Source organism: Oncorhynchus nerka, linkage group LG11 (assembly GCF_034236695.1).
Source record: "Oncorhynchus nerka isolate Pitt River linkage group LG11, Oner_Uvic_2.0, whole genome shotgun sequence".
NCBI lineage: Eukaryota > Metazoa > Chordata > Actinopteri > Salmoniformes > Salmonidae > Oncorhynchus > Oncorhynchus nerka.
The window spans coordinates 39883724-39900874 of NC_088406.1; the positions used below are offsets into that span (position 1 = coordinate 39883724).

Here is a 17151-nt window from a genome sequence, read left to right on the forward strand (position 1 = left end):
GAGATGGCTATCGCCCACGTCGCTACAGAGTATGTGTTCAGTGATTTCCTCCTGAAGGAGCCGGGTCAGGGAAGGTACCCCGCCGTGCGCACTGAACTAGCCGTGGACAAGATGGTGTCGTGCGTAGCGGTGGGACTCCCTCTCCTCCTCATCTCTCTAGCCTTCGCCCAGGAGGTCTCTGTGGGTGAGTAGGTCACAGGTCTGTCTGTGTGTGTGTGTGTGGGGGAGGGGTTACGTGTTTGCGATCAATTAGTTATTAAATCATAAGTTATGATATAATTTAGTGATTATTATCTCTGTGTGTTTGTGTTTCTGTCTGTCTTTCAGGTGTTCAGATCAGCTGTTTCCCTCCAGCTAACTTTTCCAGACGCCAGGCCATATACCTGGACTCCTACTGCTGGGCAGCCTTACACACTCGAACACTACAGTTATGGCAACACAAGGTAACCTACACTTGCAGACTATCTGTAGGGCTACACAAGGGCAAACACAGATAACTAATACTTAACCGTTCTCCTCTTGCTCTCTCTTCTCTTTCCTCTCTCCTCTCTCCCTTTCCCCACCCTCCTCTCTCTCCCTTTCCCCACCCTCCTCTCTCTCCCTTTCCCCACCCTCCTCTCTCTCCCTTTCCCCACCCTCCTCTCTCTCCCTTTCCCCACCCTCCTCTCTCTCCCTTTCCCAGTTCTTCCCCTATATCCTGCTGTTGGTAGCAGTAATTATGTATAGTCCAGCAGTTTTTTGGGGTTTCTCTGCCTCGCCTCTGCTTCAGTCAGACCTCAGCTTCATCATAGAAGAGCTCGACCGCTGCTACAACCGTGCTGTTACTCTGGCTAAACGCATGGCCACTGCTGGGGAACACACAGACAGGTAGGCTGACTGGGTTGGATTCATTAGGCATCAAACAGACTGAAAGGCTGGAATGGAATTAATAGAACGTCATCAAATCAAGTGTGCCGAATACAACAATGCAACATTACCGTGAAATGCTTACTTACAAGCCCTTAACCAACAATGCAGTTCAAGAAATAGAGTTAAGAAAATATTTACTAAATAAAAAAGTAACACATAACAATAACGAGTCTATATACAGGGGGTACCGGTACCAAGTCAATGTCTGGGGGTACAAGTTAATCGAGGTAATTTGTTTATGTAGGTAGGGGTCAAATTTGCTTCCAAGTGGCGCAGCGGTCTAAGGTACTGCATCTCAGTCCAAGAGCCGTCACTACAGTCCCTGGTTCGAATCCAGGCTGAATCACATCCGCCAGTGATGGGGAGTCCCATAGGGCGGCGCACAATTGGCCCAGCGTCATCTGGGTTTGGCCAGGGTAGGCTGTCATTGTAAAAACAATTTATTTATTTTTTCTTAACTGACTTGCCTAGTTAAATAAAAAATAAAATAAAGTGACCATGCATAGGTGATAAACAGTACGTAGCAGCAGTGTAAAATCAAAGGTGGGGGGGGGTATTAATGTAAATAGTCTGGGTGGCCATTTTGATGAATTATTCAGCAGTCTTATGGCTTGGGGTTAGAAGCGGTTCAGGACCCTTTTGGACCTAGACTTGGCACTCCGGTACCGCTTGCCGTGCAGTAGCAGAGAGAACAGTCTATGACTTGGGTGACTGCGGTCTTTGACAATTATTTGGGGCCTTCCTCTGACACTGCCTAATATATAGGTCCTGGATGGCAGGAAGCTTGGCCCCAGTGACGTACTGGGCCGTACGCACTGCCCTATGTAGCGCCTTACGGTCGGATGCTGAGAAATTGCCATACCAGGTGGTGATGCAACTGGTCAGGATGCTCTCGGGTGCAGCTGTAGAACTTTTTGAGGATCTGGGGACCCATGCCAAATTTTTCAGTCTCCTGAGGGGGAATAGGTATTGTCGTGCCCTCTTCACAACTGTCTAAGTGTGTTTGGATCATAATAGTTTGTTGGTGATGTGGACACCAAGGAACTGTCTTGCTCACGTTGAGGGAGAGGTTGTTGTCCTGCCACCACACGACCAGGTCTCTGACCACCTCCCTATAGGCTGTCTTATCGTTATCGGTGATCAGGCCTACCACTGTTGTCGTCAGCAAACTGAATTATGTTGTTGGAGTTGTGCTTGGCTACACAGTCGTCGGTGAACAGGGAGTACATGAGAGGACTAAGCACACACCCCTGAGGATCAGCGTGGCAAATGTGTTGTTGTCTATCCTTACCACCTGGAGGCAGCCCGTGGTAGTCCAGGAATCAGTTGCAGAGGGAGGTATTTAGTCCAAGGGTCCTTAGCTTAGTGATGAACTTTGTGGGCACTCTGGTGTTGAACGCTGAGCTGTAGTCAATAAACAGACTTCTCACATAGGTGTTCCTTTTGTCCAGTTGGGAAAGGGCAGTGTGGCGTGCAATTGAGATTGCTTCATTTGTGGATCTGTTGGGGCGGTATGCGAATTGGAGTGTGTCTAGGGTTTCCGGGAAGGTGGTGTTGATGTGAGCGATGACCAGCCTTTCAAAGCACTTCATGCCTACCAACGTGAGTGCTACGGGGCGGTAGTCATTTAGGCAGGTTACCTTCGCTTTCCTGGGCATAGGGACTATGGTGGTCTGCTTGAAACATGTAGGTATTACAGACTCGGTCAGGGAGAGGTTGAAAATGTAGGTGAAGACACTTGCCAGTTGGTCTGTGCATGCTCTAAGTTCACGTCCTGGTAATCTGTCTGTGAATGTTGACCTGTTTAAAGGTCTTGCTCACATCGGCTACGGAGAGCGTGATCACACAGTTGTCTGGAACCGCTGTTGCTCTTATGCATGCTTCAGTGTTGCTTGCCTCGAAGCGAGCATAAAATGCATTTAGCTCGTCTGGTAGGCTCACGTTACTGGGCAGCTCAGGGCTAGTTTTCCCTTTGTAGTCCGTAACAGTTTGCAAGCCCTGCCACATCCGAGGAACGTCAGAGCCGGTGTAATACACATGGAGACCGTTTGAAGTTGATACTGTTCCATTAATTCCATTCCAGACATTACTATGGGCCTGACCTCCATCACTGCTAACCCACCTTCTCACTCTCTCTCCCTCTCTCCAGTGGTGCGTCCGACCCTACTGAGGGGTGTTTCATGTACCCGGTGGTGGAGCAGTATCTGCTGACCAAGAGGAGGAGTGTTGTGTTGTTGTGGCGGTACCTGCTGTGTCGAGGCCTCAACCTGCTCACCTTGCTTCTGGCCTGTGTCTACCTGGGCTACTACCTCTGCCTCGCATCCCTCACTGACCAGGTAACTAACCCTGACCCACTGACCAAGTCATAACTGACCCTAATTTATGTTGTGAGTTATCTGGCTAACTAATTGGTCGTAAATTGTGATAATCCCCACAGTTCGGCTGTTCCCTACGCACCGGACTCCTGGCCAATGACACCTCGATCCCCGACCAATTACAGTGCAAGCTGGTCGCCGTGGGCGTTTTCACTTTGCTAAGATTTTTATGCCACCTTTTTAGCAAGTAATTGTTCACTTTTTAAATGAAGTTGACTGGATTGTGATTTCAGCTTTGTTAACCTGCTGGTGTACGCCATGCTGGTTCCCGTGGTGATATACTCCACTCTGCGCCCTTTCTTCCAATCACACACCCATTTCCTGGAGTCCTACCAATCACTGCCTACCACCGGTGTTCTGCCGCTACCCCAGGGGCAATGGGATGACCTGACACTCTACTTCCTTTTCCTGGAAGAAAACCTCAGCGAGCTCAAGTCCTACAAGTACATGAATGTGTGTGTGTGTGTGTGTGTGTGTGTGTGTGTGTGTGTGTGTGTGTGTGTGTGTGTGTGTGTGTGTGTGTGTGTGTGTGTGTGAGATAGGTGTTGGATTTAAGTTTTTATTGTCATTCCAGGGTTTTTTCTTTATTTTTTACTATTTTCTACATTGTAGAATACAAGACTGAAATAACACATGGAATCATGTAGCAACCAAAAAATATAGTTTACATTTGAAATTCTTCAAAGTAGCCACCTTTTGCCTTGATGACAGCTTTGCACACTCTTGGCATTCTCTCAACCAGCTTCATGAAGTAGTCACCTGGAATGCATTTCAATTAACAGGTGTGCCTTGTTAAAAGTTTATTTGGGGAATTTCTTTCCTTAATGCGTTTGAGCCAATCAGTTGTGTTGTGACAAGACAGGGGTGGTAATTCAGAAGATAGCACTATTTGGTAAAAGACCAAGTCCATATTATGGAAATAACAGCTCAAACAACCACCCTTCATCACTGTCAAATGCTCCCTAAAACACTTCAGCAAGCAGGCCTTTCTAACCGACCTGGCCCGGGTATCCTGGAAGGATATTTACCTCATCCCGTCAGTAGAGGATGCCTGGTTACTCTTCAGAAGTGCTTTCCTCTCCATCTTAAATAAAAATGTAGAACTAAGAACAGATATAGCCCTTGGTTCGCCCCAGACTTGACTGCCCTCGACCAGCACAAAAACATCCCATGGCGTTTTGCATTCGCATCGAATAGCCCCCGCGATATGCAACTCTTCAGGGAAGAGCCTCTGGAACTGCCGATCTGCGGCCAACAAGGCAGAGTTCATCTCAGCCTATGCCTCCCTCCAGTCCCTCGACTTCTTGGCACTGACGGAAACATGGATCACCACAGATAACACTGCTACTCCTACTGCTCTCTCTTCGTCCGCCCACGTGCTCTCGCACACCCCGAGAGCTTCTGGTCAGCGGGGTGGTGGCACCGGGATCCTCATCTCTCCCAAGTGGTCATTCTCTCTTTCTCCCCTTACCCATCTGTCTATCGCCTCCTTTGAATTCCATGCTGTCACAGTTACCAGCCCTTTCAAGCTTAACATCCTTATCATTTATCGCCCTCCAGGTTCCCTCGGAGAGTTCATCAATGAGCTTGATGCCTTGATAAGCTCCTTTCCTGAGGACGGCTCACCTCTCACAGTTCTGGGCGATAAACCTCCCCACGTCTACCTTTGACTCATTCCTCTCTGCCTCCTTCTTTCCACTCCTCTCCTCTTTTGACCTCACCCTCTCACCTTCCCCCCCTACTCACAAGGCAGGCAATACGCTCGACCTCATCTTTACTAGATGCTGTTCCTCCACTAACCTCATTGCAACTCCCCTCCAAGTCTCCGACCACTACCTTGTATCCTTTTCCCTCTCGCTCTCATCCAACACTTCCCACACTGCCCCTACTCGGATGGTATCGCGCCGTCCCAACCTTCGCTCTCTCTCCTCCGCTACTCTCTCCTCTTCCATCCTATCATCTCTTCCCTCTGCTCAAACCTTCTCCAACCTATCTCCTGATTCTGCCTCCTCAACCCTCCTCTCCTCCCTTTCTGCATCCTTTGACTCTCTATGTCCCCTATCCTCCAGGCCGGCTCGGTCCTCCCTCCCGCTCCGTGGCTCGACGACTCATTGCGAGCTCACAGAACAGGGCTCCGGGCAGCCGAGCGGAAATGGAGGAAAACTCGCCTCCCTGCGGACCTGGCATCCTTTCACTCCCTCCTCTCTACATTTTCCTCTTCTGTCTCTGCTGCTAAAGCCACTTTCTACCACTCTAAATTCCAAGCATCTGCCTCTAACCCTAGGAAGCTCTTTGCCACCTTCTCCTCCCTCCTGAATCTTCCTCCCTCCCCCTCCTCCTCTCTGCAGATGACTTCGTCAACCATTTTGAAAAGAAGGTCGACGACATCCGATCCTCGTTTGCTAAGTCAAACGACACCGCTGGTTCTGCTCACACTGCCCTACCCTGTGCTCTGACCTCTTTCTCCCTCTCTCTCCAGATGAAATCTCGCGTCTTGTGACGGCCGGCCGCCCAACAACCTGCCCGCTTGACCCTATCCCCTCTCTCTTCTCCAGACCATTTCCGGAGACCTTCTCCCTTACCTCACCTCGCTCATCAACTCATCCCTGACCGCTGGCTACGTCCCTTCCGTCTTCAAGAGAGCGAGAGTTGCATCCCTTCTGAAAAAACCTACACTCGATCCCTCCGATGTCAACAACTACAGACCAGTATCCCTTCTTTCTTTTCTCTCAAACTCTTGAACGTGCCGTCCTTGGCCAGCTCTCCCGCTATCTCTCTCAGAATGACCTTCTTGATCCAAATCAGTCAGGTTTCAAGACTAGTCATTCAACTGAGACTGCTCTTCTCTGTATCACGGAGGCGCTCCGCACTGCTAAAGCTAACTCTCTCTCCTCTGCTCTCATCCTTCTAGACCTATCGGCTGCCTTCGATACTGTGAACCATCAGATCCTCCTCTCCACCCTCTCCGAGTTGGTCATCTCCGGCGCGGCCCACGCTTGGATTGCGTCCTACCTGACAGGTCGCTCCTACCAGGTGGCGTGGCGAGAATCTGTCTCCTCACCACGTGCTCTCACCACTGGTGTCCCCAGGGCTCTGTTCTAGGCCCTCTCCTATTCTCGCTATACACCAAGTCACTTGGCTCTGTCATAACCTCACATGGTCTCTCCTATCATTGCTATGCAGACGACACACAATTAATCTTCTCCTTTCCCCCTTCTGATGACCAGGTGGCGAATCGCATCTCTGCATGTCTGGCAGACATATCAGTGTGGATGACGGATCACCACCTCAAGCTGAACCTCGGCAAGACGGAGCTGCTCTTCCTCCCGGGGAAGGACTGCCCGTTCCATGATCTCGCCATCACGGTTGACAACTCCATTGTGTCCTCCTCCCAGAGCGCTAAGAACCTTGGCGTGATCCTGGACAACACCCTGTCGTTCTCAAATAACATCAAGGCGGTGGCCCGTTCCTGTAGGTTCATGCTCTACAACATCCGCAGAGTACGACCCTGCCTCACACAGGAAGCGGCGCAGGTCCTAATCCAGGCACTTGTCATCTCCCGTCTGGATTACTGCAACTCGCTGTTGGCTGGGCTCCCTGCCTGTGCCATTAAACCCCTACAGCTCATCCAGAACGCCGCAGCCCGTCTGGTGTTCAACCTTCCCAAGTTCTCTCACGTCACCCCGCTCCTCCGCTCTCTCCACTGGCTTCCAGTTGAAGCTCGCATCCGCTACAAGACCATGGTGCTTGCCTACGGAGCTGTGAGGGGAACGGCACCTCAGTACATCCAGGCTCTGATCAGGCCCTACACCCAAACAAGGGCACTGCGTTCATCCACCTCTGGCCTGCTCGCCTCCCTACCACTGAGGAAGTACAGTTCCCGCTCAGCCCAGTCAAAACTGTTCGCTGCTCTGGCCCCCAATGGTGGAACAAACTCCTAGGATAGGATAAAGTAATCCTTCTCACCCCCTTAAAAGATTTAGATGCACTATTGTAAAGTGGCTGTTCCACTGGATGTCATAAGGTGAATGCACCAATCTGTAAGTGCATAAGAGCGTCTGCTAAATGACTTAAATGTAAATGTAAGTCAGGAACCAATATACTCTGTCAGTTAGGAAAGCTAAGGCTAGCTTTTTCAAGCAGAAATTTGCATCCTGTAGCACTAATTCCAAAAGGTTTTGGGACACTGTAAAGTCCATGGAGAATAAGAGCGCCTCCTCCCAGCTTCCCACTGCACTGAGGATAGGAAACACTGTCACCACCGATAAATCTACGATAATCGATCATTTCAAGAAGCATTTTTCCATGGCTGGCCATGCTTTCCACCTGGCTAACCCTACCCCGGTCAACACCTCAGCACCCCCTGCAGCAACTTGCCCAAACCTCCCCCACTTCTCCACCCAAATTCAAACAGCTAATGTTCTGAAAGAGCTGCAAAATCTGGATCCCTACAAATCAGCTGGGCTAGACAATCTGGACCCTCTTTCTAAAATTATCCCCAGAAATTGTTACAACCCATATTACTAGCCTATTCAACCTCTCTTTCGTATCATCTGAGATTCCCAAAGATTGGAAAGCTGCCGCAGTCATCCCCCTCTCCTTAGACCCAAACTGTTATAGACCTATATCCATACTGCCCTGCCTTTCTAAAATCTTCGAAAGCCAAGTTAATAGACTATGCAATCTGGTTTCCGAGCTGGTCATGGGTGCACCCCAGCCATGCTCAAGGTCCTAAACGATATCATAACTGCCATCGATTAAAGACAGTACTGTGCAGCTTTCTTCATGGACCTGGCCAAGGCTTTCGATTCTGTCAATCATCGCATTCTTATCGGCAGACTCAATAGCCATGGCTTCTCAAATGACTGCCTCGCCTGGTTCACCAACTACTTCTCAGATAGAGTTCAGTGTGTCAAATCGGAGGGCCTGTTGTCCGGACCTCTGGCAGTCTCTATGGGGGTGCCACAGGGCTCAATTCTCGTGCGGACTCTTTTCTCTGTATATATCATTGATGTTGCTCTTGCTGCTGGTGATTCTCTGATCCACCTCTACGCAGACAACACCATTCTGTATACATCTGGCCCTTCTTTGGACACTGCTAACAAATCTCCAAACGAGCTTCAACGCCATACAACACCGTGGCCCCCAACTGCTTTTAAATGCTAGTAAAACTAAGTGCATGCTCTTCAACCGATTGCCACCCGCCTGACTAGCATCACTACTCTGGACAGTTCTGAATTAGAATATGTGGACAACTACAAATACCTAGGTGTCTGGTTAGACTGTAAACTCTTCTTCCAGACTCACATTAAGAATCTCCAATCCAATCTTAAATCTGGAATTGGCTTCCTATTTCACAACAAAGCCTCCTTCACTCATGCCACCAAACATACCTTCATAAAACTGACTATCCTACCGATCCTTGACTTCGGCCATGTCATTAGAAAATAGCCCCCAACACTCTACTCAGACTACATCCAGTTTGCTATTACAGCGCCGTCCGTTTTATCACCAAAGCCACATATACTACTCGCCACAGCGACCTCTATGCTCTAGTTGGCTGGCCCTCACTACATATCCGTCGCCAAACCCACTGGCGCCAGGTCATCTATAAATCTTTGCTAGGTAAAACCCTACCTTATCTCAGCTCACTGGTCACTATAGCAACACCCACCCGTAGCACGCACTCCAGCAGATATATTGCACTGGTCATCCCCAAAGCCAACACTTCCTTTGGCCACCTTTCCTCACAGTTCTCTGCTGTCAATGACTGGAATGAATTGCAAAAATCTCTGAAGCTGGAGTCTTATATCTCCCCCTCTAACTTTAAGCATCAGCTGTCAGAGCAGCTTACCGAAGGCTGTGTACAGGTACAGTGAATCTGTAAATAGCACACACAACTACCCCATCCCCATATTATTAATTACCCTCTCGATCTTTTGCACCCCAGTATCTCTACTTGCACATCATCTGCACATGTATCACTCCAGTATTAATGCTAAGGTGTAATAATTTTTTGCCTCTATGGCCTATTTATTGCCTACCTCCCTACTCTTCTACATTTGCACACACTGTACATGGATCATTATATTTTTATTTTCCTTTGTGTTATTGACTACATGTTTATTTGCAACTCTGTTGTTTTTGTCACACTGCTATGCTTTATCTTGGTCAGGTCGCAGTTGTAAATGAGAAATTGTTCTCAACTGGCCTACCTGGTTAAATAAAGGTGTAATATATATTTTTTTAATTAATAAAAATAAGCAAAGATAAACAATAGTCCATCATTGCTTTAACACACGAAGGTCCGTCAATCTGGAAAATTTCAAGAACTTTGAAAGTTTGAAAGTGCAGTCGCAAAAACCAAGCGCTATGATGACACTGGCTCTCAGGAGGAACGCCACAGGAAAGGAAGACCCAGAGTTACAGAGGATCTGTAATTGCTGCAGAGGATAAGTTCATTAGAGTTAACTGCAGCCCAGATAAATGATTCAGAGTTCAAGTAACAGACACATATCAACGTCAACTGTTCAGAGGAGACTGCGTGAATTGGACCTTCGTGGTCGAGTTGCTGCAGAGAATCCACTACTAAAGGACACCATTAAGAAGGAAACGACTTGCTTGGGCCAAAAAACACGAGCAATGGACATTAGACCGGTGGAATTCTGTCCTTTGGTCTTATGAGTCCAAATTTGAGGATTTTGGTTCCAACCACTGTCTTTGTGAGACAGAGTAGGTGAACGGATGATCTCCGCATGTGTGGTTCCCACTGTGAAGCATGGAGGAAGAGGTGTGTTGGTGCTTTGCTGGTGACACTGTCAGTGATTTATTTAGAATTCAAGGCACACTTAACCAGCATGGCTACCACATCATTCTGCAGCAATACGCCATCCCATCTGGATTGCGCTTAGTGGGATTTTCATTTGTTTTTCAACAGGACAATGACCAAACACACCTCCAGGCTGTGTAAAGGCTATTTGACCAAGAAGGAGAGTGATGGGGTGCTGCATCAGATGACCTGGCCTCCACAATCATCTAACCTCAACCCAATTGAGATGGTTTGAGATGAGTTGGACCACAGAGTGAAGGAAAAGCAGCCAACAAGTGGAACTCCTTCAAGACTGGAAAAGTATTCCAGGTGAATCTGGTTGAGAGAATGCCAAGAGTATGCAAAGCTGTCAAGGCAAAGGGTGGCTACTTTGAAGAATCTAAAATATGAAGTATATTTTGATTTGTTTAACACTTTCTTTTGGTTACTACATGATTATTTCATAGTTTTGACATCTTCACTATTATTCTAGAAAATAGTAAAAATAAAGACACTTGAATGGGTAGGTGTACAAACTGTTGACTTGTATTGTACATGTTAAACAGAGTAGCAGCAGTGCATATGATTGTATGTGAGTGCCTGTGTGTAGAGTCCATATGAATGTGTGTGCGGGCAAATTAAGTCTGAGTGTGTAGTGTGCAAAAATAGAAGGGTTTTTGAAGCTATTAAATAGCTATTTAGCAGTCTCATTGCCTGGGTATGGAAGATGTTCAGGAGCCTGTTGATGTCAGACTTTTTGCTCCGGTACCGGTTGCTGTGTGGAAGCAGAAAGAACACTCTATGGCTTGGGTGGCTGGAGTCAAAAAATTTCCGGGCCTTCCTTTCACACCGCCTGATAGAGAGGTCCTGGATGGCAGGGAGCTTGGCCCCAGTGCAGTTGCCATACTAAGCAGTGATGCAGCCAGTCAAGATGCTCCCAATGGTGCAGCTGTGTTAACATTTTGAGGATTTGAGGGCCCTGCCAAATCTTTTCAACCCCCTGAAGGGGAAGAGGCAATGTCATACCTTCGTCACAACATTTGCGTGTGTGTGTGAATATATAACTGTATAGCTCTGTGTTGTTGGAGTTGCTAAGAAGGAGGGGGTTATGTGAGGGCGAGGACTTTGATACCATGGGACTGCTTCAGATGCTGTGTCTGGTGAAGACTGATGTCACAGACGGAAAGAGGAGCAACACAGCTACCTCCAATGCTAGTGACAATGCCTCCAATGTTAATGCTGGCCTTAAAGCTAAAGCTAATGCTAATGACAACCCTATTGCTAAAGCTAGCCATATTGCTAATGCTAACCCTGCCGCTGGGGAGGCCAGCAGCAAGGCCCAAGTCCCCAGTCCAGCAGCAAGGCCAAAGTCCCCAGTCCAGCTTCTCCAGACCCAGGCTGATGCCAGACCAGTGCCACTGAGATGACAGGTGAGTCTGAATCAAATTAAATTTTAATGGTCACATACACATGGTTAGCAGATGTTAATGCGAGTGTAGCAAAATGCTTGTGCTTCTAGTTCCGACCGTACAGTAAAATCTAACAAGTAATCTAACAATTTCACAACAACTACCTTATACACAAGTGTAAATATATGGATGAGTGATGGCCGAACAGCATAGGTAAGAGGCAGTAGATGGTGTAGAGTATATACATATGAGATGAGTAATGTAGGGTATGTAAACATTATATAAAGTGGCATTGTTTAAGTGACTGGTGATACATTTGTTACATCCAATTATTAAAGTGGTTAGAGATTGAGTCTGTATGTTGGCAGCAGCCATTCAATGTTAGTGATGGCTGTTTAACAGTCTGATGGCCTTGAGATAGAAGCTGTTTTTCAGTCTCTCTGTCCCAGCTTTGATGCACCTGTACTGACCTCGCCTTCTGGATGATAGCGGGGTGAACAGGCAGTGTCTCGGATGGTTGTTGCTGATCTTTTTGGCCTTCCTGTGACATCGGGTGGTGTAGGTGTCCTGGAGGGCAGGTAGTTTGCCCCCCTGTGATGCGTCGTGCAGACTTCACTACCCTCTGGAGAGCCTTACGGTTGTGGGCGAAGCAGCTGCCGTACCAGGCGGTGATACAGCCCGACAGGATGCTCTCGATTGTGCATCTGTAAAAGTTTGTCAGTGTTTTAGGTGACAAGCCACATTTCTTCAGCCTCCTGGGGTTGAAGAGGCGCTGCTGCGCCTTCTTCACCATGCTGTCTGTGTGGGTGGACCATTTCAGTTTGTCCGTGATGTGTACGCCGAGGAACTTAACTTTCCATCTTCTCCACTGCTGTCCCGTCGATGTGGATAGGGGGGTGCTCCCTATGCTGTTTCCTGAAGTCCACGATCATCTCCTTTTTGTTTTGTTGACGTTGATTGTGAGGTTATTTTCCTGACACCACACTCCGAGGGCCCTCACCTCCTCCCTGTAGGCCGTCTCGTCAAGCCTACCACTGTAGTGTCGTCTGCAAACTTGATGATCAAGTTGGAGGCGTGCATGGCCACGCAGTCATGGGTGAACAGGGAGTACAGGCGAGGGCTGAGAACGCACCCTTGTGGGGCCGCAGTGTTGAGGATCAGCGGGATGTTGTTTCCTACCCTCACCACCTGGGGGCGGCCCGTCAAAGTCCAGGACCCAGTTGCACAGGGCGGTGTCAAGACCCAGGGTCTCGAGCTTAATGACGAGATTGGAGGGTACTATGGTGATAAATGCTGAGCTGTAATCGATGAACAGCATTTTTACATCGGTATTTCTCTTGTCCAGATGGGTTAGGGCAGTGTGATTGCGATTGTGTCGTCTGTGGACCTATTGGGGCGGTAAGCAAATTGGAGTGGGTCTAGAGTGTCAGGTAGGGTGGAGGTGATATGATCTTTGACTAGTCTCAAAGCACTTCATGATGATGGAAGTGAGTGCTATGGGTCGATAGTCGTTTAGCTCAGTTACCTTAGCTTTCTTGGGAGCAGGAACAATGGTGGCCCTCAGCATGTGGGAACAGCAGACTGCGATAGGGATTGAGTGAATATGTCCGTAAACACACCAGCCAGCTGGTCTGCGCATGCTCTGAGGGCGCGGCTAGGGATTGTAATCCGTGATTGACTGTAGACCCTGTCACATACTTCTCGTGTCTGAGCCGTTGAATTGCGACTCTACTTTGTCTCTATACTGACGCTTAGCTTGTTTGATTGTCATGTGAAGGGAATAGCTACACTGTTTGTATTCAGTCATGTTTTCAGTCACCTTGCCATGATTAAAAGCAGTGGTTTGCGTTTTCAGTTTTGCGCGAATGCTGCCATCAATCCACGGTTTCTGGTCGTATTAGTTCCCGTGGGTACAACATCACCGATGCACTTGTTAATAAACTCGCTCACCGAATCAGAGTATACATCAATGTTGTTGTCTGAGGCTATCCGGAACACATCCCAGTCCGCATGATCAGATTGGTCGGACCACTGTTGACCAGACCTGAGTACGGGCATCTATAGGCTGGGAGCAACACAATGGAGTCATGGTCAGATTTGCCGAAAGGAGAGCGAAGGAGGGCTTTGTGTTCATCGCGGAAATTAGAGTAGCAATGATCCAGAATTTTGCCAGCCCGGGTCTCGAATTCAATATGCTGATCAAATTTAGGGAGCCTTGTTTTCAGATTAGCCTTGTTAAAATCCCCAGCTACAATAAATACATCCTCAGGATATGTGGTTTACAGAGTCCAATGAAGTTATTTCAGGGCCGTCGACGTGTCGGATTGGGGCGGGATATACACACGGCTGTGATTATAATCGAAGAGAATTTTCTTGGTAGATAATGCGGTCGGCATTTGATTGTAAGGAATTATAGGTCAGGGAAAGAAAGGACAGGGAGGAGAGGAAGGAAGGGGAGAGGAAGCTAATTGGAATTATAATGAAATTACAAACTATTCTACAAATAAAACAAATATCGGATTTGAAATTTGTAATGTTCTATTTGACCCCCAGAATTTTCTGCTCTCTTGCCAGGCAACAGTGGAATGGAAGGCGGAGTGACGAGGGGGGCGGTCCGACAGCGAATGAGCTGATCGTTGCCATGAAGGAACAGCCCCAGTGGGTTGAGGGACACTAGGAACCAGAGCGGTTCTAAGACCCAGACACTCAACAAGCCATTATCTAAACAACTCAGACTAAGGATTAGAAGAGATGTCTTGATGTCAATGGGACACTTAACTAACGCCAGTGGTACTAGCCAACAATGCCATGAAGTCGCTTTGATGTGATCGGGGATTTGAATTGGACACGCAGTTTCTGGGTATTTTCCTATATGTAAAGCCATACTGCCCAAGGTGTATTTGTGTGTGGTGGTGGCGACATACTGTATGCAGAAGGGTCTAACTATGGTACCACTGAGGATTTCCTATACAGGACAACTTGATACAGCTGTTGATAACAAAAACAAAAAAAAGCCAGAATATTATCAATGTATTATGTAATTACATGAAGAAATAAGGGGAGATCGTAGCTATATTCAATACAATGCACAAGTTGATATAAAACCTACAGTTGAAGTCAAAGTTTACATACACTTAAGTTGGAATCGTTTTCAACTTTAAATGATTCTGATGGGCTATTTGACATCATTTGCGTCAATTGGAGGTGTACCTGTGGATGTATTTCATGGCCCACCTTCAAACGCAGTGCCTCTTTGCTTGACATGGTATATCAAAAGATATCAACCAAAAAATTGTAGTCCTCCACAAGTCTGGTTCATGCTTGGGAGCAATTTCCAAACACCTGAAGGTAGCACGTTCATCTGTACAAACAATAGCACGAAAGTATAAACACCATGGGACCACACGGCTGTCATACCGCTCAGGAAGGAGACATGTTCTGTCTCCTAGAGATGAACGTACTTTGGTGCAAAAGGTGCAAATCAATCCCAGAACAACTGCAAAGGACCTTGAGAAGATGCTGGAGGAAACGGGTACAAAAGTATTGATATCCACAGTAAAACGAGTCCTGTATCGACATAACCTGAAAGGCCACTCAGGAAGGAAAAAGCCACTGCTCCAAAACCACCATAAAAAAGCCAGACTACGGTTTGCAACTGCACACCATCCCAACCATGAAGCACGGGGGTGGCAGCATCATGTTGTGGGGGTGCTTTTCTGCAGGAGGGACTAGTGCAATTCACAAAATAGATAGCATCATAAGGCAGGACAATTATGTAGATATATTGAAGTAACATCTCAAGACATCAGTCAGGAAGTTGAAGCGTGGTTGCAAATGGGTCTTCCAAATGGACAATGACCCCAAACATACTTCCAAAGTTGTGGCAAAATGGCTTAGGGACAGCAAAGTCAAGGTATTGGAGTGGCCATCACAAAGCCCTGACCTCAATCCTATAGAAAAGTTGTGGGCAGAACTGAAAAGGTGTGTGCGAGCAAGGAGGCCTACAAACCTGAGTTACACCAGCTCTATCAGGAGGAATGAGCCAAAATTCACCCAACTTATTGTGGGAAACTTGTGGAAGGCAACCCGACACGTTTGACCCAAGTTAAACAATTTAAAGGCAATGCTACCAAATACTAATTGAGTGTATGTAAGCTTCTGACTCACTGGGAATGTGATGAAAGAAATTAAATCTGAAATAAATCATTCTCTCTACTATTATTCTGACATTTCACATTCTTAAAATCAAGTGGTGATCCTAACTGACCTAAGACGGGGACTTTTTACTAGGATTAAATGTCAGGAATTGTGAAAAACTGAGTTTAAATGTATTTGGCTAAGGTGTATGTAAACTTCCAACTTCAACTGTCTGTTTAACCCTTTATCATGGTTGGTGTCTTGAGGATTTGTCCAAAATCATGCAACATAAAATATAACTTTTTTATCCTTGCAATTTTGGCAGTGTAAATTGTTTTTGTGATATATTGGCATTAATCTGTTAAATTAGACATTGAATCTTGTAGGAATCCTGGATCTAACCATTTGACCATTTTTTTTTCCCTCTTTTCTATAGAGATCTCAGAAATGCAATATAACTTGTAACATTTTGTGTGGATCTCGTTATGTTATGGGGTGAAAACGGATTATGGGCACACAAATCCAAAATGATGTATGTAATTGCAAGATCGGGTGCTTCTAACCGAAAGTCACCTTGCCTTTTATATTTAAAATGTACATTGATACTGTCATTAATGTGGTTCTTCAATAATTATGCATAATATTTGTTGGATGTGCATTTGGTGTCCAGCTGATCAGTTACGCTGTGATATTTTCAAATATCATCTGATGAAGGAAGGAATTTAATGAATGACAGTCAAATGACAAACAGCTGTTGTGATAGCGCATGCGATGCAACAACTGCCCAAGTGCTGGAAAAAAGGTGTTTGGGAGGAATGTCAAGAATGCATTTAGAACGTTATTTACTCTGATATCCCTAGCGAGTTGATGTTGATCATCTGTTGTCTGTCAAAACCCATTGCTATTCCTATTCATTCTGGATATAATGACAAATGACATAACCTAGTGGCAATGTAATATGATCTGGTAATGAAATGACGAATACATTGTTTTCCATATTACACCTGCAATTTTAAACAATACAAGGGGCTTGAAGTAGTCTACATTCTCATTATAAAAACAGATGGTGAGATTAATGCTACCCCCTATTTTGTGATTTATTATGTGTCCCTGCATCAGGCCACAGCCTACAGAAAAATCACCATGCATGCATCCAATTTATTTAGTCATGCAATGTCTACATTATCAATTTAGTTTATGTAATAATATTTTGAATATTAATGCATTGGCAAGGCCTAAAGAAATGCATTATTCTCAAAGTGGCAATGGCCTACTTTTTGCATTTTGGAGGGAGGGGTTCTACAATGAACATAAATATGAACGCAACATGTGAAGTGTTGGTCCCATGTTCCATGAGCTGATATAAAAGATCCCAGAAATGTTCCATACGCACAAAAAGCTTATTTCTCACAAATTTGTTTACCTCCCTTTTAGTGAGCATTTCTCCTTCGCCAAGATAATCCATCGACCTGACAGGTGTGGCAAATCGAGAAGCTGATTAAACGGCATGATC

The 17151-nt window shown here is 46.5% G+C and overlaps 1 protein-coding gene across 1 annotated transcript; it reads left to right on the top strand.

Annotated features, from left to right (window-relative positions):
• Positions 1-3: 3 nt before the first annotated feature.
• LOC115136852 (pannexin-1-like) lies at positions 4-16719 on the top strand. The gene is made up of 8 exons (XM_065024515.1): positions 4-184; positions 328-443; positions 683-867; positions 3059-3245; positions 3347-3443; positions 3514-3749; positions 11181-11522; positions 14076-16719. Exons 1-7 carry the CDS (start codon positions 4-6, stop codon positions 11517-11519), a joined length of 1341 nt encoding a protein of 446 aa, XP_064880587.1. The 3' UTR covers positions 11520-11522; positions 14076-16719.
• Positions 16720-17151: the final 432 nt, after the last annotated feature.

Excerpts from the sequence above, each read along its gene's own strand:
- LOC115136852 (XM_065024515.1), top strand. The coding sequence starts at position 4 with ATGGCTATCGCCCACGTCGCTACAGAGTATGTGTTCAGTGATTTCCTC. Across the intron at positions 185-327 it reads CGCCCAGGAGGTCTCTGTGG|GTGTTCAGATCAGCTGTTTC; the intron begins GTGAGTAGGTCA and ends TCTGTCTTTCAG. Across the intron at positions 444-682 it reads TACAGTTATGGCAACACAAG|TTCTTCCCCTATATCCTGCT; the intron begins GTAACCTACACT and ends TCCCTTTCCCAG.